General features: G+C 38.1%; 1 protein-coding gene across 5 annotated transcripts in view; it reads left to right on the top strand.

Annotated features, from left to right (window-relative positions):
• Window positions 1–1,314: 1,314 nt before the first annotated feature.
• Window positions 1,315–22,316, top strand: part of TTK (TTK protein kinase) — a 41,837-nt gene continuing 20,835 nt past the window's right edge. For 4 of the 5 annotated variants that reach the window (XR_009543789.1, XR_009543788.1, XM_060167581.1 and 1 more), the window contains exons 1-11: window positions 1,315–1,423; window positions 2,548–2,688; window positions 5,030–5,252; window positions 5,623–5,729; window positions 7,924–8,067; window positions 8,741–8,852; window positions 9,016–9,088; window positions 9,179–9,273; window positions 11,154–11,241; window positions 12,485–12,605; window positions 16,702–16,850. Coding sequence is in view for 3 of the 5 variants with exons in the window: in XM_060167581.1 (XP_060023564.1) it covers window positions 2,550–2,688; window positions 5,030–5,252; window positions 5,623–5,729; window positions 7,924–8,067; window positions 8,741–8,852; window positions 9,016–9,088; window positions 9,179–9,273; window positions 11,154–11,241; window positions 12,485–12,605; window positions 16,702–16,850 (1,251 nt within the window). In the remaining 2 variants the exon portion in view is untranslated. The remainder of the gene's footprint in view (window positions 1,424–2,547; window positions 2,689–5,029; window positions 5,253–5,622; window positions 5,730–7,923; window positions 8,068–8,740; window positions 8,853–9,015; window positions 9,089–9,178; window positions 9,274–11,153; window positions 11,242–12,484; window positions 12,606–16,701; window positions 16,851–22,316) is intronic. The other variant, XM_060167582.1, reaches the window with a different exon arrangement.

Genomic DNA, 22,316 nt, shown 5'->3' with positions numbered 1-22,316 from the left:
TGAGGGAAGTTCCGCATGCCACAGAGTGCGGCCCCCCCCAAAAAAAGAAAAAAGTAAGATTGGAGGAGCTTACCAAAGGAGTGAGTGTACAGAAAGAAGAGTTAGTAGCAGAATTTTCAGGAAAATGCAATTTTCAAAATGCATATCAAAACGCAAGTTTTGAGATCAGGCCCCAAAGAGATCAACAAGAATTGGTGGAATAGTATATTCCTCCAATTAAAAGCAGTGTTAGGCTCAATGATGCAAAGGTAGTGATTAGCCAACCAGGTAGAGCAAATCATTTTGCTGTGCTGAAGCAAAAATACAGAGCCAGAAGGTATGGAAAGATGTATTCGGTGAGGAAGGGCTTTCAGGCTGGCCGGGTGGCTAGTCAGAGCTGGGAATGCGAGGGTTCTAAGGACAGCTTTGGAGTTAACAAGTGACAGCTGCAGTTAGTTTCTTACACGTACACAAAACTAACCAACCTGTCCTGCCACAGAGCATATGTCATAATGCCGGTACCATAGGCATCTCGTTTCGCAAATGAAGAGAAGCACTGCCTTGGACCACAAAGCCACTTAGCCGCAGAGCCTCGCCCTCGCGTAATTACCAGGGAGGTGCCCTTCCCCCGAGGGCACTTGAGCTCTAAAGTGGGACAGGCCCGGAGGGAGGGGGGCTAACAAGGCGAGTTCAGAAATAGCAACAGTGATGGGCGTGTGAGTTTTGCGCAGAATTCTGACAAACGGGAGGGCCTTGGCTTGAAGACGAGGCATACAGTCATTTAAGTATAGTGGAAGAACTAAGGCTAGTGGAAGCTCAAGGACAAAAAGCACTGAGATTCTTGAGTTGGCGCTGTGAACGATCCTTCCTGGCCGCATCCTCCCTAAGTCGGGCAGTGAGGAGCCTGAAGAACCGAGGAGTGAGGGGGGGCGGTGGCGGGCAAGGGCCGACTGACACGGCCCCTTTTAGGTCCTGATGCTGGGAGCAGCGTCCGCACTCCTATTTTCCTTTCACCGGGTCACTCTGCCCGGGAGTGGCTACCTCTCGGGCAAAACTATGGCCTGGTTAAACGGGAAGGTGCAGGAAAGCCAGTCTACCGGCGCCCCGGGGACACCCGCCGACGGCCACCATCCCTTTGACTCCCGGCGCCGAGCGGGCAGAGTCAGACCGGAAGACCCCGCGAGGCTGGGCTCGTGGGCCGCAGTAGAAGGGGCGGTGCCAGGGCACACGAACCAATCACGGCAGACGTGTTCACGTAGCTAGCACTGGCCAATAGGCGGCCGCGGCGGCCGCGGCGGGGAAATTCAAACGTGTTTGCGGAGCGGGGCTGGGATTCCATCTTTTGTTCTCAACTCAGCTTTCCGGCGGAGAGTCCGACCTTGCCGGCGCACGGAGGGACGGCGGCGGCCGGTGTGTGGGCTCTTTAGCCGCTCCGCGCGGGCCGGTGAGCGGTGGGGGCGAGGCGGGGAGGGCTCACAGCCTGGCAGAAGACGTAGGGTGCGGCTCAACGGGCTGGAGGGGGAGGGGCGGGCTCTCTGCCCCTCCAATCCTCCCGGTAGTGCCGGAGATTTTTTTTTGTTGAGAACCCGGGAAACGAGAGGTAGATGTGGACTTGGCTGGAGAGAGGGCCTGGCAGGGCATCTGGGGAGACTCCCTCTCTTGTCTGGTGTTTTAGAACAGGGAGAGGAGATGGTGGCCGTGATTCTGACAGTTACCTTTGGAACCTGGCTTCAAGGGGTGATACCTCGCTGCCCGCTTTATCCCCCTTTTTCATTGTTACGCTCGAGGTCTGGGGCGCCATTGATATCAGTGGCCCTGGGTTACTGGATTGATGAGTTTGAGAATCACAAAGATGAGATTGACAGGAAGAAAGACTGCGGACACTTTGCGGACTAGACATCAACACCATGCAGATGAGCAAGTGCTCAGTACCGTACTAATACAGTAGATTCTTGGTATTAGAATGATTAAGGTAGCACATCATGTTTCTGCCAGATATGCACAAGAACAAGCTGCTGATACCCCATTTATCAATAAAGGGCAGTGATGTATGTATCATGCTTTGAAAGCACTTGCAATGTGCAGGTTTACTGACATAAAGCAGATGAATAAATGAATGGTTATTCTCACTACCAAAAGGGTTTTTTTATGCCTATATGTCACTACCAGAATCCAAGCAAACATACCATCACATTTTTTTAAACGACTGAATTTGCAGATGGCCCAGAGAAAATAATTTTGGAAAAAGAGTGAAAGGAAGGCAGAGAAGAAAAATGGAAAGTTTGAAAGGGGGCAGCAACTTCTGTGTTGTGCAATGGCTTCATTGACGTTCTGGTGGAAAGAAGAGGTGGACTTACGTGTTGGAATCCTTGCTGGGCAGATTACAAAGACATGCTGTTGTTTTTGTGCACATAGCTTCATAAATACTACCCTGATAATATCTGTGTTGAGATATTCATATTTATAATGCTTTAGTCTCCTGGGTTCTAAAAGGCTAGTTGCAACATTTTTTTCTTTAATGCTAGTAAAAATAGGAATTCTGAATAGTTCGATTTTTTTTTTCCTTAGAAATGGAGGCTGAGGATTTAAGTGGCAGAGAATTGACAATTGATTCCATAATGAACAAAGTGAGAGATATTAAAAATAAATTTAAAAACGAAGACCTTACTGATGAGCTAAGCTTGAATAAAGCCTCTGCTGATACTACAGGTGAGTTCCCTTGTTTTGAATACCTCTGCGGTAAAGGAAGGAAGTAGTGTTAACCACTGGGTGTTCACATGGTGTACTTTTCTCAGTAATTGACGCTCACCAGTTAGAGCACAAACATTTTATGTTTTAACCCTTTTGTGTGGAAATATTCCCACAATTTTCCACTTTCTTAAGAAAGGACACTTAACATCACATATTACAGTGTGCTCAGAGGTAATTTTCATAACTCTTCCATTATTGGCAGCTCTCATTTCTGCTGATATGCCTGCCATCAATAGGTATGCCATTTTTTTTCCATTTCTTTTTTGCTGCAAACTGAGAAAACCTCACCAATCTCAATAAAAGGATGTACAGGTTTAAGGTTAAACACTCAGTATTTGATTTGAAGAATCTTCCTCTTACCCTCCTGGCCTTTCCTATTCTCCCTTGCTCACAGCAGCTTCCTTGCTATGCCTCCTGTGTGCTGGACCAACTCCTATCCCAGTGCCTTCGTCCTTGCTCTCTGCCTGGAACACCGCTCCCCAGCTACCTGCCCACTGTTACCTCCTTCAAGTCTTTGTTCAAATGTCATCTCATCGAGGCCTTCCCTAACGCACCTATTTAAAATAGCAACCTGTGGGGTTGGGTGTGTGTCCCCTGTTTCCTTTCCCTGTATTATTTTTCTCTATAGCACTAATCACTTTATATCTCATTTACTTATGTGTTTATTGTCTCTCTCCTCCACTAGAAAGTGAGCTCTCTGAGGGTGTGGCTTTTATCTGTTGTGTTGTGTCTGCAGAACTAAGAATGGTGCCTAGCAAGTAGTAGGTACTTAAATGTTTATTGAATGATGAATGAGTGAAAGTGCCCAAAGTTTAATGCCCTAGTTTTATGAAAAGTATTAGCTCAGAAGCCGAATTCTTTACTATATTTTAGATTGTTGAGATTTTTGAAAAGTGACCTTTGGATAAGTTTGTTGTATCTGTACTAACCATTAAGTGGATGAGGGATTGAAAGCAAATGGAAGAACCTATAACTAGTCATGATGGCAGGTCATATTCACTTGAAACCACTTAGAAACTGATCATTTTGGTGTTAAGCAAATTCTTAATATGGTGATATTCTATCACCACACTTTGTGTATTTAAACAGTGGTAACAAAGCTTGTACACCAAGGTAGATAAGTCCTTATTTAAAATCTTTAGTTGCTCAAAACTGTGAATACTTAACATATATTGATAATTGGGATGTAAGACATGATACTGAGGAAGATTAAAACCGTGGTTTCTAGATGAGAAGAATTTAGTATCTACTATGCTGCATTGTAACATATGTTTGACATCGAATGAATACTAACACAATAAGACAGGATGCTTTAAGGTTTTAACAGAGGGAGAATGGGGTATGAGAAATACATCTTCAAAGACCTTTTTTTAGACACGTTGAAGGCTAACTTGTTAGGAAGGCGACGGGAGGTAAAACTGAAAATGAAGTTAAGATCAGACCAGATTAAATTTAAGGGTAAAAACAAAGTTATGAATCTGTTTTTTTGGGTTTTGGTTTTTTTTTTTAGTAAAAAGCAGAAACAGTAATTTTGTTTGTAAAAGCAAATATTTAACCCTTGTTGAAGGTAACTGAAACTAATAGAAGGAACGATAGTTTCTCTGAGAAATCTAAATTTAATAATGTTTAATAATGACTAAAATATCCTGAACAGAACAACTAGTAACACTAAAGAAGGTTAAAAATAGATTAACAACATGAAAATTTTGGAGAAATGTGGGTAAATTGGAGGGAGAGGAAAATGACCATACTAGTTGCTTATCTTTTGTAAATTGGTTTTGTTTGATCGGTTTAAAACTAAGTTTGAGGAATATGGATATAATGTTGGATCAATATGGTTGTAAAGGTTATGTTAGGACTAGGGCAGTAAGTTTCTAAATTTTTAATGAATAAGCATGAAGAATTTTCCAAGAAAGTTGGTACTGGTGGTGGTGAGAGAGGCTCAGGTTTTCTTTGCATCGTTAGGACGCTAAGGTAGAATTATGCTGCTGCAGCATACAATATTCTTAGACTGCATATGGTTTTCTAAAGCTCCTCATAAACATTTATTTCCAAGTTTTTTTTCCTTCAAAATATATAGCTTTTTGTAGTACAGTATACCATCATAAAATATATATATACAGTAAATAAGTTTGCTTATATTTACATGAGTTGTTAAAGTTTTAAAAAAGTATTTTAGGGAGTTTGTGTATGTTCATACTGAGAGTATCAGTGATTAACTGTAATTTGAAAGAAAAGTGCAATTTGGCATTTGTTTTATGTCTTTCCTCTGTTGTGGTATATTTTGTCCCCTGTTCAGATAACTCAGGAACTGTTAACCAAATTATGATGATGGCAAACAACCCAGAGGACTGGTTGAACTTGTTGCTCAAACTAGAGAAAAACAGTGTCCCTTTAAATGATGCCCTTTTAAATAAATTGATTGGTCGTTACAATCAAGCAATTGAAGCACTTCCTCCAGATAAATATGGCCAAAATGAGAGTTTTGCTAGAATTCAAGTGAGATTTGCTGAATTAAAAGCGTAAGTATTACCATTTTAACTGCATTTAGCTAACTACATTACATAACACGTAACTACATCACCAAAAGGTAAAATGAAAACATGTTGTCAGAATTACTTGTAAGAAATTTAATATTTTTTGACGAAATCCTTTTGTTTATAATTAACAAGTGAGTAATGTAAACCTTCTTTATCTTTACTATGTACATATTTCCACAAAGTTACATACTCTAGACTCTGCCTAAAAAGATTGTAAAAATTAATTTATTTAATTTTACATACAGAAAAAAGAACAATATCCTGTGTCTTCTGGAAAATAGAATGAGGAGTTATCAAACTTAGGCAAATGTGTCTTTTTTCTTAAAGCTTGACTCTGAAATCTTTATTTCAGTATTCAAGAGCCAGATGACGCACGCGACTACTTTCAGATGGCCAGAGCAAACTGCAAGAAATTTGCTTTCGTGCATATATCTTTTGCACAATTTGAACTATCACAAGGTAATCTGAAAATGTCAAGTCCGAATTTTAAATAGAAGATAACTTCCTACTGTAATGTACATTCGAATATTAAATCATGTGTATGAAATAAAAGTATGAGGCAAAACGTCAGGTGAGAATATGGGGGAAGAATGCTACCTAAGTGTACATGTGGAGAATATTTGTCATACTGGCCCTTCCACTTGTGAGGAGTAACCCAGGAAGATAAGCATGAACATCACGTGTGTGCTATTAGATTCAGGAAACATCTAAAGGAAAGTGGCTTCTTTACTGAGTATTTCTGGGATGAGGATATAAGGTATTTAAACCAGAGCTTAGATAAGTTTATCTTGTGCGATGGTGTCATAGCACCAAAATATATATCAGAATATAATTGTAGCATTAATTGGTAGTTCAATTAAAAAAAAGTAAACTACTGTAGAAGCTTTTATTTCTTGCTCACTTGGTTCTCCCTAGTCTGGACATTTTAGATAGAACAAGGGCAGTCTCTTCCTCAGACACTTTTAGCCTGGCCAATAGCCTTTACTCCTTTCATTTTCTGGGGCCTTTGGATCTATCCTGCTGGCCCTCTGGCCACGTTTTCCTGTTTTTCCATTTTCCTTGTTGCTGCTCCAACCCTGATCCCATTTCCCACCAGTAAACACATATTATCACCATTTTTTTCTTTTTGGCTCAGCTAGAATCCTTGTAGTCGTGTCCAAAGCAGGGCTAACTCCTTAGAGAGTGTTCGCCAAGACCGAGGTTGGAGAAAAGCACTGTGTAAACTCAAATCCTGAACTTCTACTTATGCAGATGATTTCTGAGTCCTAGTTATCTGAATCATCTTCTCTGGTCTATCCTGTGCACTATCAGGTGACTTAAAAAAAAAAAAAATCATCCCTTTCCTGCCTAGGAGAACTGACTCACTGCTCGTTAGAGTATGGCCAGGACTTTAAGATCATGTATCTCTCCTTCATTCTACTTTTTAAAATTTTTGAGGTGTTATGGCCTATCCACAGCAGCTATAAACTTATATCTTTAGAATACAAATTTTGAAAATCTCAAATTATATTATCTGTAAATAAGAAATAAACCTCATTGGTACCACTGGGATGTAGTAGTAACCTCAAGGTCCAAATTGTGATTATTTTGGACAAGGTTGATGAATAGGCTTTCAGGAAAAATGCAAAATCCCCCAAAGTCCTATGTGCTTTTGGTGTGTATGTGTATTTTTGTAGGAGTGGAGGACATTCCATAGTTTTTATCAGATTCTCAAAGGGGCCTATGACCTTAGTAAGCTCCCTAATTACTAGTTCCTGTCCAAGCCTTTCTTTCTTCTTTTGCTATCCTGAAATGCTCAATATATGAAATCTCAGTGCTCTGAATAAATGTAGTCTTAGTCTCTATCAAATATGTTTATGTTCTTAAAATTTGTAAACTGAGAAACTAGAGGCTGACTCTTAACCATTTTTACACCCAAGTGCCAAGTGCATAGCATAGCCTAGTGTCCCAAAAATGCTAACACATTTCATAAGATACATGACGTATACATTTAATACTTATAAATGAAATTCTAAACTAAATGTATTGGGTAAGTTTGCAGTTGAAAGAAAATTTGTTTGGTAATTTATCTGTAGTCGAAAGGTGATTTTGGTAGTTTCTCAGTTATTTTGCATTTTGGGGGTGGTGTAGCTAAGTCTGGTAGCTGAAGATTAATCTTTATTGTTACATTTTTTCACATGAATCCTTTTGATGGGAATTCCCTTTAGCAAAAGGTGTCAACCTTAATGACTAAATGTTATTATAAATGATAATTATTATGCTGTGTTGTAACAGATTGATGCTCTTGAGACTGTTGCAACATCTAAGGCTTAGTTTTCCCTTTTACTAAATTCTCTCAAGTTTCTGTTTGAGTTGACCTTTGCTGCCCCCATTTTGTAACTGCTTTGCTAACATTTCTTTTACTTGTGAAAATGGACCGTGGCAATAAACCAATACATAATCACATCAGTTACATCTTACACAAGTAAACTGTTTGACATGACTTGTTATCAGAAGTGAGAAATTGCTTATTTTTTTATGAATAACGTGCGTGAGCCTTGGAGTAAACATTTTTGCCTAAGACTTTTAAATTTTTTTCCTAGGTCCTGATGAATACGCCTCTGGGGAGTAAAGGTTGCTGCATTAAAATGACGATTATTTTTTACTTTGTTAGGTAATTTCAAAAAAAGTAAGCAACTTCTTCATAAAGCTGTGGAATGTGGAGCAGTACCCCTAGAAATGCTGGAAATTGCCATTCGGAATTTAAACCTTCAAAAAAAGCAGCTGCTTTCAGAGGAAGAAAAGAAGAGTTTATCAGGTAAATACGTTAGTGTGTGCTAATACTTTTCTGTGGTGTTTTGTCCTGCAAAAAAGGATTCAGGATAATATTTTATAGAAAAATATCATTTATTTAGAATGATCAAAATCTAAGATTACGTTTTAGATGTAAAGGAGGTAAGACTTTTAGAAGTAACAAAGTCATTACTTTCTTGTTGGAATTTTTTTTTCCCTAATCAAACTCTTAATTGGTAACACATTAAAAACAGCTTGATCTAAAACAATAAGGTCCCACTGTATAGTACAGGGAACTGTATTCAATATCTTGTAATAAACAATAATGGAAAAGAATATGAAAAAGAATATATACATAAATTACTTTGCTGTACACCAGAAACTATTACAGCATTGTAAATCAACTATACTTCAGTTAAAAACAAACAAACAGAAAAACTTGATCTAGGCGAGAGAATGACTTTTTGCTATTAGAAATAAGGAATGTGTCTACTCTTGAGAAAACAGTTATATAATTATGGAATAGTTTTGAAGTATAGTTAGAGAATTATCTTCATAACATCTTCATGTCTGCATATCTTATTTGGGGACAAATATTTACTATGAATTGACTTTTAAAACATTCTTATTTATGAGATTACTTTTTTGTGTATTTCTTATGTCCTTATAAATTTAATTACAATTTCAAATGTTTACAGCATCTACAGTATCAAACGTGCAAGAACCGTTCCCCAGTACACTTGGACATTTACCGAATAGGAACATCAGTTGTGATTCCAGAGCACAGACTAAAGCCAGGTTTTTGTATGGGTAAGGAAACTGAATCCATTTTTTAAATGCTCGTCCTACATTTACATTATTTATACATCTGCATATATATTTTCATGTTACAATAACAGTGTTTAACAGTTGATGAAAATGCATGTGCCAATATTATTCTTTTAAAAATCAGGAGTATTTTCTTTCTGTTTAGGGAGAACATACCCCCTCAAGATGCAGAGATAGGCCATCGAAATCCTTTGAAACAAACAAACAAAGCTAAACGAGTAAGTTATTTTTAACTCTGATTAAAATGGTAGTGGTGAGGTCTATGCTTATTTCCTGGTTAGTTACTTAATCTTTCAAAACATTTTTAGTCATGCCCGTTCGGAAGAGTCCCAGTTAACCTTCTAAGTAGCCCGGATTACCATGAGAAGACAGATGCTTCAGTTGCACCACCTTTTACTAAAAGGTATGTTTGAGTTTTAATTTTTTAATTTGGTTTCAAAACTTGAAGATTGATGGCAGAATGATCTTAAAGTCTTTTACTATGTGAAAGTAATTATGATTACATTTTTATTTAGTATGAGTGGGAGATATGACTTTATTTTGCTTTTGCACTCATTAAAATATTCATTAAAAGAACTATTAAAGAATTAGGAAACACAGAGGAAAAAAGATTAAGTCAACACGAAGCTTAAAAAGACTATGCAAACAGCCCTGGGGTAAAAACTCCTGATGTTTGAACATTTCTCCCTTGTGGTAGCCTCTCTGGTAAGACTTTTTTTAGTGGGTATGGAAGTCTCCATAGGGGTGAAGGGAGGTCTGGGAACAATTTCTTTTGCAGCTAGTTCAAGGAAAGGCGCAGCTATCAGTGGGAGAGATGATTAATTCACTCACTTGCTCCTTCTTTTTTTACATGTGCACCTCACTTTACAGTCAGCATAGCCCTTCTTCTTCTTTTTTTTTTTAAATTTATTTATTTTGGCTGCGCTGGGTCTTCATTGCGGCATGCAGGCTTCCCTAGTTGCAGCGCATGGTCTCAGTAGTTGTGGCATGCAGGCTTAGTTACAGTATGTGGGATCTTAGTTCCCTGACCAGGGATTGAACCCTTGCATTGGGAGGGAGTCTTAACCGCTGGCCCACCAGGGAAGTCCCCACTCATTTGCTTCTGAGCCTAGGGCTTCAAGAAGTGGGGCAGGGTAGGTAGAGATGAAGTATTGTTCACTACATCTAATGTGTTCTCCTTCCTTCAACTTGAAAACTGAGAATCTCGTATTCCAGCTTAGCTAAGAGACCTCATTTTTCTACTCTATTTTTAACTATAACCACTATTCATTACGTTATTTCTAATGGGAAAGGCTCCTTGGATGCTAGAAAATCATTTTGCAAGTAAACTTTAGAAATATAACTGTTTGTTCTTAGCTGGTGTCTTCTATACTTAAATTCTTATTATACTTAGGGCTTGACTGAACATTGATATTAAAGAGCATTTTGGATGTCAAGGTTAAGCTCCAAAATCTTATGACTATTTTCTTGTCATCTCCATTTCAAGTGCTAGCTTAGGAGATTTTCTCCCACTCAAAAAAATAAACAAGCCAGCCATTTTCTTGGTGCTTGTTTTGATAGATTGTGAGCTAGGCAGTCTCCCACAGGAGGGCCTACACCCTAGTTCTTATCCTTAAGCTATTTGCAACCTGAAGTGTAGTTTGATCTACATACTGCTGTTCCCTTGTCCTTTCCCACATTCATACCTTGACTCCAGCTGTTACTTATTACATAACAGGGTAGGCAATCACCTACTTACTACTCATCTCTCTCACTTTTATCACTGCCCAGCACTTTAGTCACGTTTATACTGGAATCTTGTTATTTTTAAAAATATCTTTCCAGGGGACTTCCCTGATGGCGCAGTGGTTAAGAATCCTCCCGCTAGTGCAGGGGACACGGGTTTGAGCCCTGGTCCGGGAAGATCCCACATGCCGCGGAGCAACTAAGCCCGTGTGCCACAGCTACTGAGCCCGTGCGCCACAACTACTGAAGACTGCATGCCTAGAGCCCGTGCTCTGCAACAAAGAGAAGCCACCGCAATGAGAAGCCCACGCACCACAATGAAGGGTAGCCCCCGCTCGCCGCAACTAGAGAAAGTCTGCACGCAGCAACGAAGACCCAACACAGCCAAAAATAAATACATACATACATACATTTATTTAAAAAAATCTTTCCAAGTGATTTTTCCAATTAAAAGGTGTACATATTGTTAAAAAGTCAACTTTAAAATTGAAAAAATAATTCGTTGAAATGACTGATTTCAGGTTAAACATTACAATTGTTTTGTTTCATGGGTAACAGACAGATCTCTGGATCAGAATGCCGAGATACAGTCATTTCTGGATCTAAATCAAGTGGAAATGATTCCAGTGACTTGAGACATTTAACGGTATGTCCATTTTTAAATCTTTCCATGAAGCAAGGGTTCCTGACCCAGGGTCCATGGAGCTTTTTCCGGGAAAGGAGTCCATGATTTATGTATCTCCAACAGTGCTCCTGAAGCCCCAAGATATGCCGGACCACTGACGGGAAGTGGCACATAAGTCCCAAACTGTTTCTCCTCAGTTGAGGTGGTAGGGCAATGATCAGCGATCTTCTGGGGTAACTCTGAATTAGCAATTATTATATAGTGTTTTAGCAGGTTAGTTGGCCTGGATTTGGGAATAGCGGGGCGAGCCATGCCCCCCAGCTTTTGTTTCTTGGTGTGTTTAATCATATGACCTGGCAGGGCATCTTAGACAAAAATGAGGGAGTGGCTTTGTGATGGGGCAGAGGTGAGGGCTTAGATAATCCTGGCATCCTGATATGGCAGATGTGTGAACTTCAAAGACAGGAAACAGCTTTAATCCCTGGGCAGAGGTGAGGGCTTAGATAATCCTGGCATCCTGATATGGCAGATGTGTGAACTTCAAAGACAGGAAACAGCTTTAATCCCTGGGCAGAGGTGAGGGCTTAGATAATCCTGGCATCCTGATATGGCAGATGTGTGAACTTCAAAGACAGGAAACAGCTTTAATCCCTGGTGCACTGATTTTTAGGGGTTATACTATTGTTACTATAGTTGAGTTAAACCCCTGGCATCACAATGTAGGTCTTTTTGATTTTCGATTCCTTGTAATTTGTGTCTCTCTTTCATGGTCTTTGCTTTTAAATAATGAGTTTAACTAGTTTACAGCTATCTTAGAGAATAGTGCATAGTTGTGTCAAAAGTTTATTTTCTGGATTTAGAATAATACTGTCTTAGACTTACGCAAATCTTAATTTTGACCAGTGCTGTTATTTTTGGTGATAAAATATGATCACAGTAACAAAATAATGAAGTGTGTTTTATGTTAGATTCAAATTTTCCAACCTCTCTTTTTAAGTGACTAAATTTTACCATTTGATTAATATGTCTCTTGAAAGTAAATTGGCCAGTTTTATGGTTGTGGCCATTCCCGTTGCTCTACTCAGTAATTCAAGAAGTTATCTTCCTTGCACGTGAGTCCACGTGCAAGTATAATAGATAATCTTCCTAGCAGTCTTTTCATATAGGCGAGACTTTAGTATACTGAACACTAAGACAGATTAGTACTACTTCCGTTGATGAGACTTTATATCAAATCAAATCAAATCTTATTCTTTTTATGTAGTCTGTTAAAAATATTCGTTCCAAGGAACCTCAGATGTCAGATGAGAAGAGTTCTAAACTTATTACTGATTCAGTAACCCTGAAGAATAAAAGTGAATCAAGCCTTCTAACAAAATTAGAAGGTAAGAGTGACAAAACAGACTACTTCTTTAATTAAGAGAATCACTTTGTACTTGTGAAAGTTGACCGGCCACCTAACAATTGCCATGTAAGACTATGACTGTGTCCCTTTATCTTGTATTTCAGTTAAATTTTATAGATTGTATGAAAAGTATTCAATTCTATAGCAAAGAAAGTTTATTTGCCTAAAATAATTATTTGCATTAAAAGGAAGGTTGGAGGGAAAATACCGTGGCACGGAGTTATTGTTCTCAGTTGGCCTGATAAATACTTTCTGGAAAGGACGCAGAGGCTGTATTTCTATGATAATTCTCCCTTTCCTCTTTTGTCAAACATTTGCTTTTCCAATATCTGAGTACTATGGTGCATGTTCTAAGGATATATACGTGAATGAGCCAGGGTCCCAAGGAGATTGCCAAGCAGTGTGGGACATCTGCTGATAAATATAATGCTGGGTAGAATATAGAGTATCATGAGAACCACATCAATAAAATGCTATGAGGATTCAGTGCAAGGAGAAATCTGAGGAACTAATTCGGTTTAGGGGAAATAAGGAAATAGTTTGTGGAGGAGAAGAAACGTGAAGCATTGTTAGCATTTAAATAGGAAGAAATGGCAGTGATAGAGTATTTCAGATGGAGGGAGTAACATAAGCAAAAGAATAAAATATTCTAGGAACAAAGATGGTCAATTATGCTGAAAACTGTAACACAGGTAGTATAGAAGTGGGAGATAAGACTAGTTAGACTTAGAATGTCAGGCTTAAATTTTTTATTTGTTTAGATGTCAGAGCACCATCAGAGGTTTTTGAATGGGATCATGAATTGGGTGACCATGGTCCAAACAAAGTTTGCCAGATTGGGTGTAATGTTTTCTTTTGATTGGACTGAAGAGGAACACTGGGACTTTTCTGTTTTTAGCTCGGAAAGTCCCGTGTCACAGGAAAGTCCTCCATCCCTGCAAACTGGGCGGCCATTATTTTGATTGGGAACATCAGCGTCCCTTCGGATCAGCAGGGCATTGTTTCCAGGATCCCCCTCGGCTGCCCAAATCCGCGGTTGCTCAAGTCCCTTCTGTAAATTGATGTGGTATAGTCAGCCCTGTGGAAGCTGTGGGTATGGAGGGCCAACTATAGATTCCTCTTGCTAGTAATTGGGGGAAACTCATATTCTGTATTTTCATGGCACCTGTTACAAACGGATATGATTGAAAAATCATCTTTACCAAAAATTCTTGTTTATAGTACTGACCTGGCACCTAATTAAATGCTTTCATTTCTTTCACACACATTTCCGTCAAGTGTATTCTGAGTGGGGCTGTGGGGTCACAGGATGTTGTATATATTCGTCTCGTTGATAGTGCTGGACGGTTTTCCAAAGTGTTGTGTTTCACCAGCACTTATGTTACTCTTGCTCCACATTCTTCCCAATAGTTTTTATTGTTGGTTTTTAATGTTAAACATTCTGATTCTGCTAAGTGATATCTTGCTGTGGTTTTAATTCGCATTTCCCTGATGTCTAACGATGCTGAAGGCCTTTTTGTGTTTATCGGCCATATGGGTATCCTCTTGTGAAATACTTGTTCAAGCCTCCCCAGTTTTTCCATTGGGTTTCCTTTCTTTCTCGCATTGATGTTAGGAGACATTAATATGATCTAGATACAGCTCCTTTGTTGGGTATATATTTTATAAGTAAATTCTCCTATTATGTGGTGAAGACTTGATGAAATTGTTAATTATCATGCATTTTAATTTATCAGTCTTTTCCTTTGTGGTGAGTGTATTCTGTGACTTTAAACAATCTTTTCCTCCTCCAAGATCATATTTTCATATATTTTATTTAATTTATTTTTTTATCAATTTATTTATTTATTTTTGGCTGCGTTGCGTCTTCGTTGCTGCGGGCGGGCTTTCTCTAGTGGCGGCGAGTGGGGGCTGCTCTCCGTTGCAGTGCGCGGACTTCTCATTGCGGTGGCTTCTCTTGTTGCAGAGTTTGGGCTCTAGGCGTGCGGGCTTTAGTATTGTGGCGCATGGGCTCCATAGTTGTGGCTCGTGGGCTCTAGAGCACAGGCTCAGTAGTTGAGGCACACGGGCTTAGTTGCTCCGTGGCATGTGTGATCTTCCCGGACCAGGGCTCGAACCCATGTCCCCTGCGTTGAGCAGGCGGATTCCTAACCACTGAGCCACCAGGGAAGAAGCCCTTTCCATATATTGCAGAAGACATCATTTTACATTTCACATTTAGAGTTATATTCTACTTGAATTTAATATTTGTGTATAGCTAAGATCAAGTGTCTGGATTCATTTTTTTCTCCCCATGTAGATATCCAGTAGATCCAGCAGCATTTATTGAAAAGACCCTTTTTCCCCTCAGTGATTTGTTATAAATTAGATGAGTCTGTGTTTGATGTCTGGTCTTGAATTCTTCTCTGTTCCATAGTCCTTTGTGTCTTTGTGCTAATACTGACATAATTACTGCAGTTAAGTCTTCATATCTGTCAGTGTAAATTCCACCTTTGTTCTTTGTCAAAGCTATTTTAGTTATTCTAAGCCTTTTGGATTTCCATATAAATATTAGAATCTGGCAGATTTCCTTTTTTTTTTTTTTCTGTACGCGGGCCTCTCACTGTTGTGGCCTCTCCCGTTGCGGAGCACAGGCTCCGGACGCGCAGGCTCAGCGGCCATGGCTCACGGGCCCAGCCGCTCCGCGGCATGTGGGATCTTCCCGGACCGGGGCACGAACCCGCGTCCCCTGCATCCGCAGGCGGACTCTCAACCACTGCACCACCAGGGAAGCCCCATTTTTTTTTTTTTTTTAAATGGGATTTTGATTAAGATCTAGTGGGACAGGTTGACATCTTAACAGATGAATTTTCTAGTCCACTAACCTGGCATATCCCTTCATTTAAGTAATCTTTAAAAGATTATTGAAGAAATACTTTTCTGTGTAGAGATTTTGCTTATCTTTTGCTAGAGATGTACTTAGAGATCTGATTTTTTTTTTGATATGATAATGCATGGGATCTTTTTTAAAAAAAAATACTTATCCTCTACTTTGTTTCTGATATGTAAAAATACAACTGATTTTTAGCTATTTATCATATTTACAGTGACATTGCTAAAGTCACTGAATAATTCTAATATTTTCCTATAAATTCTTTCATGTTGTTTGAAAATAATATAACATTTTTTGCCTTCCAGTCCTTTAACTTTCTTTTCTTTGCTGTATTGCACTTATAACCTCTAGCATAATGGTGAATAGAAGGAATGATAGGTGGCGTTTTTGTTCACTCCTTATTTTAAAGAGCCACTTTCATTATTTTACCCTCACGTGATAATTGCCTTAGAGTCTTACAGCTATTCTTTATCAAATATCAAAACAGAGTGAGTTTTGCTTTATACCTAGACTAAAAGTTTTTTTGTGACTGGGTATTGAATTTTATGAAATGCCTTTTCCGCATTTTTGGAGTTGACCACAGACTATTCTCCTCTATTATTATGGCAAATTGAATTAACTTTCAAGTGTTAAGCAACTTTGCATTTAGGAATAAACACAACTTGGTCATAATTTATTGTATATTTTGTATATCAGTTGCAAATATTTTGTTTAGAATTTTTGCATCTGTTATGATAAGGACAGAATATTGACATTCATAAAATAGTCAATGTTATTGTTGAGGCTCTTTTGTTCAGATGCTTAAGAAAGTAAATTACAGGCTAGTTTAAGGTAGAAATTTTGTTAAAAAGCTAGAGGTCTCTGAAAAGTGGTGAACTAGCTTCTCTTTATTAGTAAGACATACATGTTTTTAAATTTTTACTTATTTATTTCCTTGTTTTCTGGTAAAGACCAGAAGCATTTAAATTCAGAATGGTCTTTGGTAAAGCTCTAGGTAACAACCTAGGAAGATGGCTGTTGCAGCTTTGAAAAATTAACTTGCTAAAAGCAAATTGTCAGCAGCTGGCTTAAAGTTTTTAGTTTCTTTGTTTTTTAAGAGCAAAATGCTAATGCAGTTTTTTAACATGTTCTATCATTTAGGTTTATTTTGTTATTATCAAATATTCTTGCCTTTTAATGACAATAGCAACAAATACAATTTCAGAAACTAAAGAACATCAAGAACCAAAGGTTCCAGAAAGTAACCAGAAACAATGGCCATCTAAGAGAAAGTCAGAATGTGTAAACCAGAATCCTGCTGCATCTTCAAATCAGTGGCAAATTTCAGAGGTAATCTCAAAAGTTGATACAGAGGTAACTTTCGTTTTCAAGTGTAGCATTGCTATTGTTCATAATGTGATGATCATGTTAAATGTTTTCTTCTTTTATTAAATTCTTGTGTACCATATTTAGTGGAGCAGTTTGCTCAAGTGTGTGGTTTTTTGTTTTTTTGCTTTTAATTCACAAAACAATGATCAGTAATAAAGGTTTAGTTTAGTAAGAATATATGTCAACCTGAATTCTTTTCTGTTTTCAATAGTATTTTTGGATACTGGTAGACTGGGGCAGGGGTCAGCAGACTACAGCCTAGGAGGAGCCAAATCTAGTTCCCAGCCTGTCTGTAAACAACATTTTATTGAAACACAGCCATACCCGTTTATTTACTTACTGTCTGTGCTTGCTTTTGAACTGTAACAGCAGAGCTGAGTAACTGCAGCAGAGACCACCTGGCCTGCAAAGATGAAAATGTTTACTATCTTACCTTTTACAGAAAACAGTATGCAGATGGCTGAACCAGTGCAAAGCTGTACCAAGCATTTGACAATTTCCTATTGTCGTCCTCATGGATAAAATAGAAAAATATAGACTAGATAATGTGAATTCATAATAGGTTGAATGATCATTCCCACTGGCTGGGCTCTATTTCAGAAGCAAGGATCTGGTAGAGAGCCATACCTGTATGTAGTCCATAGCCATACTCTTGTCATTATTACTTTTCGGTTGTATTCTAACTCAGCAGTTCTCAAATATTTTGGTCTTGGTGCCTTCTTTTATACTCTTAATTATCAAGGTTCCTAAAGAGCTTTGGGGGAATTCCCTGGCAGTCCAGTTGTTAGGAGTCCGTACTTTCACTGCCAAGGGCCCAGGTTCAATCCCTGGTCGGGGAACTAAGATCCCACAAGCTGCACGACGTGGCCAAAAATGGGGAAAAAAAGAGCTTTGGTTTACGTAGGCTATGTTTATCTGTATTTGCTATATTAGAAAGTAAAGCCAATACATTTTTTAAATATTTACTAATTTATTAAAAATAACAAGAATAAATTTTTTACATGTGAATGTAGATACACTTAAAAATAAGTATTTTGTTTTATTGAGATATAATTGATATACAACATTATATTAGTTTTAGGTGTACAACATAATGATTCGATATTTGTATATACAGTTGACCCTTGTACAACATGGGTTAGAACTGTGTGGGTCCACTTATGCATGGATTTTTTTCAATAAATATGTACTATAGTACTACATGATATTTGGTTGGTTGATTCCGAGAATGTGGAACTGTGGATACATAGCGCCAACTGTAAACTTTATATGTGGATTTTTGACTTCATGGGAGGTTGGTGCCCCTAATCTCCCAGTTGTTCAAAGATCAACTCTATTGCAAAATGATCACCACAATAAGTCTAGTTAATATTCGTTATCATACATAGCTACAAATTTTTTTTCTTGTGATGAGAATTTTTAAGGTCTACTCACTTAGCAACTTTCAAATATGCCATTCAGTATTATTAACTATTGTCACCACGTTTTTCATTACATCCCCATGGTTTATTTATCTTGTAACTAGAAGTTTGTACCTTTTGATCCTCTTCACCCAGCCCCGCTCCCACCCACCCATCCCCACCCCCAGCAAGCACCAAACTATCTGTGAGCTTGGTGTTTTGTTGTTGTTGGGGTTTTTTTTTTCCCCATGTAAGATTTTACATGTAAGTGATACTATGCAGTATTCGTTTTTCTCTAGCTATTTCACTTAGTATAATGCCCTCAGGGTCCATTGGTGTTGTCACAAATGGCAAGATTTCATACCTTTTTATGGCTGAATAATATTCCGTTGTATTTATGTATTGCATTTTCTTTATCCATTCGGCCATCAATGGATATTTAGGTTGTTTCCATTTCTTGGCTATTGTAAATAATGATGCTATGAACATGAGGGTACAGATATCTTTCCAAGTTAGTGTTTTCCTTTTCTTTGGATAAATACCCAGAAATAGAATTGCTAGGTCATATGGTAGTTCCATTTACATTTTCACCAACACTGCACAAGACTTCCATTTTCTCCACATCCTTGCCAACACTTCTTATTTCTTCTCTTTTTGATAATAGGCACTCTGACAGGTGTGAGGTGATATCTCATTGTGATTTTGATTCGCATTTCCCTAATGATTAGTGATGTTGAGCATCTTTTCATATATCTGTTGGCTATTTATCTGTATGTCTTTTATGGAAAAATATCTAATCACCTCCACTGTCCATTTATAAGTTGGTTATTTGATTTTTGGTATTGAGTTGTAATGAGTTCCCTGTGGTTTTTTTTTTTTTTGGCTGTGTTGGGTCTTTGTTGCTGTGCACAGGCTTTTCTCTAGTTTGCGGCGAGCAGGGGCTACTCTTTGTTGCTGTGTGTGGGCTTCTTATTGCGGTGGCTTCTCTTGTCGCGGAGCACGGGCTCTAGGCGCATGGGCCTCAGTAGTTGTAGCACACAGGCTCTAGAGTGCGGCTCAGTAGTTGTGATGCATGGGCTTAGTTGTTCCATGGCATGTGGGATCTTCCTGGGCCAGGGGTCGAACCCATGTGCCCTGCATTGGCAGGTGGATTCTTAACCACTGTGCTACCAGGGAAGCCCCTCCTTGTGTATTTTGGATATTAACCTCTTATTGGATATGTGGTTTGCAAATATTTTTTCCCATTCCATGGATTGTCTTTTCATTCTGTTGATGGTTTCCTTTGCTGTGCAGAAGCTTTTTAGTTTGATGTAGTCCTACTTATTTATTTTTGCTTTTGTCTTTACCTTAGGTGTCAGATCTAAAAATTCATTGCCAAGACCTGTGTTAAGGAGCTTACCACCTATGTTTTCTTCTAGAATTTTTATATTTTAAGGTCTTATATTCAGGTCTTTAATTCATTTTGAGTTAATTTTTGTGTATGGTATGAGAAAGTAGTCCAGTTTCATTCTTTTGCATGTGGCTGTCCAGTTTTCCCAACACCATTGATCTGTGTGTCTGTTTTCATGACAGTGTCATACTGTCTTGAATACTATAGCTTTGTGATGTGGTTTGAAATCAGAGAGCGTGATACCTCCAGCTTTGTTCTTCTTTCTCAAGGCTGCTTTGTCTATTCATGATCTTTTGTGGTTCCATATGAATTTTAGGGTTGTTCTATTTCTGTGAGAAATGCTATTGGAATTTTGATAGGGATTGCATTGAATCTGTAGATTGCTTTGGGTAGTTATGGTCATTTTAACAATATTCTTCCAATCCATGAACACAGAATATCTTTCCATTTATTTGTGTCTTCAGTTTCTTTCATTGGTGTCTTATAGTTTTCAGTATACAAGTGTTTCACTTACTTGGTTAAATTTGTTCCTAGGTATTTTATTGTTTTTAATGGGATTGTTTCTAACAGGTGTTTTTGGTGGAGTCTTTAGGGCTTTCTGTATATAATATCATGTCTGCAAATAGTAACAGTTTTACCTCTTCCTTTTCAATTTGGATACCTTTTATTTCTGTTTCTTGTCTAATTCCTGTGGCTAGGACTTCCAATACCATGTTAAGTAACAGTGTGAAGAGTGGGCATCCTTGTCTTGTTCCTGATTTTAGAGGAAAGCTTTCACCGTTGAGTATGATGTCTGCTGTGGGCTTGTCATACATGGATTTATTATGTTGAGCTATGTTCCTTCTGAAAAATAAGTATTTTTCAAAACAAAATAATTACAGTGAAGAGAGTGATATTGTTTTACAATTTTTACAATTTCTATAGTGGTTGGCTTAACAGAAGACTGGATTTCTTGTATCTACTTTTGCATTCAATCTATTTCACTATCACATGCCTTCTAGCCTTGGGAAAACTCTAGTTTACATTCATGAAAGAATGAAAGTGAAAAAGGCAAATAATGTCCTAGTATGATTATGAAAATAGTTTTAACCTCTCAGACTCCAGGAAAAGATCTTGGGAACCCCTCTCTTTCTGCTATTTCTAGATCACTCTTTGAGAACTGTTGATCTAAGTAATGGAGTAGGTAACAAATGTTAGATGAGAAGAATCCTGACAGGTTGAACCTTGGACAAACAGCATTTTCTCTTTTTTTCTTTTTAAAACTTGTAAACCGGTAGAATGGTAAAGGGACTTAAAACTATTTATCTGTCATTAGGGAAATGCAAATCAAAACTGCAATGAGACACCATTTCATACACACCAAGGTGGCTATAATTAAAAAGAGACAGTAATAAGTGTTGATGAAGATGTGGATAAATGAACCCTCATACACTGCTGGTGAGAATGTAGAAGGGTGCAGTCACTTGAAATGGTATGGCATAGCAGTATAACTTACCTCCACTGCTTCTTCTTGGGTCAAGGCAGAAGAGGACCATTCTGAGACCTAAATAAATGGTGATCACCTTACCAGAGTTATTATGAGGTGCTAGTTGAGAAAATTTACACTTAAGAAAAAAATCTAAATGTGCCTTCTTAAAAGAGATTTCCTACTAGTAATTTTCTTCCTTTTACTCCTGGTTGCACGTGAGGTCTAGTTTTCCTCTGCCTGCTAGTTGCCCTCCAGGTTTGTATCTATATGCTGCTTCATTAACCACCAACTTGCATTGTTTCGCTATTCATAAAAATGGCTTTGTACGCTTAGTTATTTTATGTTTATTCATGCATTTTTTTATGATCGTATCAATTATAGTGCTCATTATAACATATTTAATTCCTAAGAATTTTGGGGGGAAGATATTAAAAAGTAAAGCACCTATCATAATTACTAATTGTGCTTAATTTGAAATTAGAATGTCCTGAATTAAAAAAAAAATGGTATGGTAGTTCCTCAAAAGGTTACATACAGTTACCATATGATCCAGCAATTCTACTGCTAGGTATATACTCAAGGGAATTGAAAATATATATCCACACAAAAACTTGTACATGAATGTTCATGGCAGCATTATTCATAATTGTAAAAAAGTAGAAATAACCCAAATATCTATCACCTGGTGAGTCAATAAGCAAATGTGTTACTCTGATTTTATCATTTCATTTTTTTATTCAATAATAAAAGTAATGAAGTACTGATAAATGCTATAGCATGGATGAACTTTGAAAACATGCTAAATGATGGAAGCCTGTCACAGAAGGCCATATATTTTGTGATCCCTTTTATAAGAAATGTCTAGAATAGGCAAATCCATAGGGACAGAAAGTAAATTAGTGGTTGCCAGAGCCCAGGAGGAGTGGGGAATGAGAGTGACTGCTAATACAGAGCTGCTTCTTAGGATGATGAAAACGTTCTGTAATTAAATAGTGGTGATGATTGCCTACTCTTGTGAATATATTAAAAACCACTGAATAGTACACTTAGGTAAAGAAGAAAAAACTAGGCAGTTTCTTGAGGTTGCTACTTCTGCAGCAGCCCACTCAAGTGGAGGCTGTTTTTGTCTCCCATCTCACTTACCTACAAGCTCCCCGAAGCTATGTCCAGACCATTTCTTCTCTTGCCAAAAC

Source organism: Lagenorhynchus albirostris, chromosome 12, assembly GCF_949774975.1.
Source record: "Lagenorhynchus albirostris chromosome 12, mLagAlb1.1, whole genome shotgun sequence".
Lineage (NCBI taxonomy): Eukaryota > Metazoa > Chordata > Mammalia > Artiodactyla > Delphinidae > Lagenorhynchus > Lagenorhynchus albirostris.
This window is presented reverse-complemented; position numbering and strand designations above follow the sequence as displayed.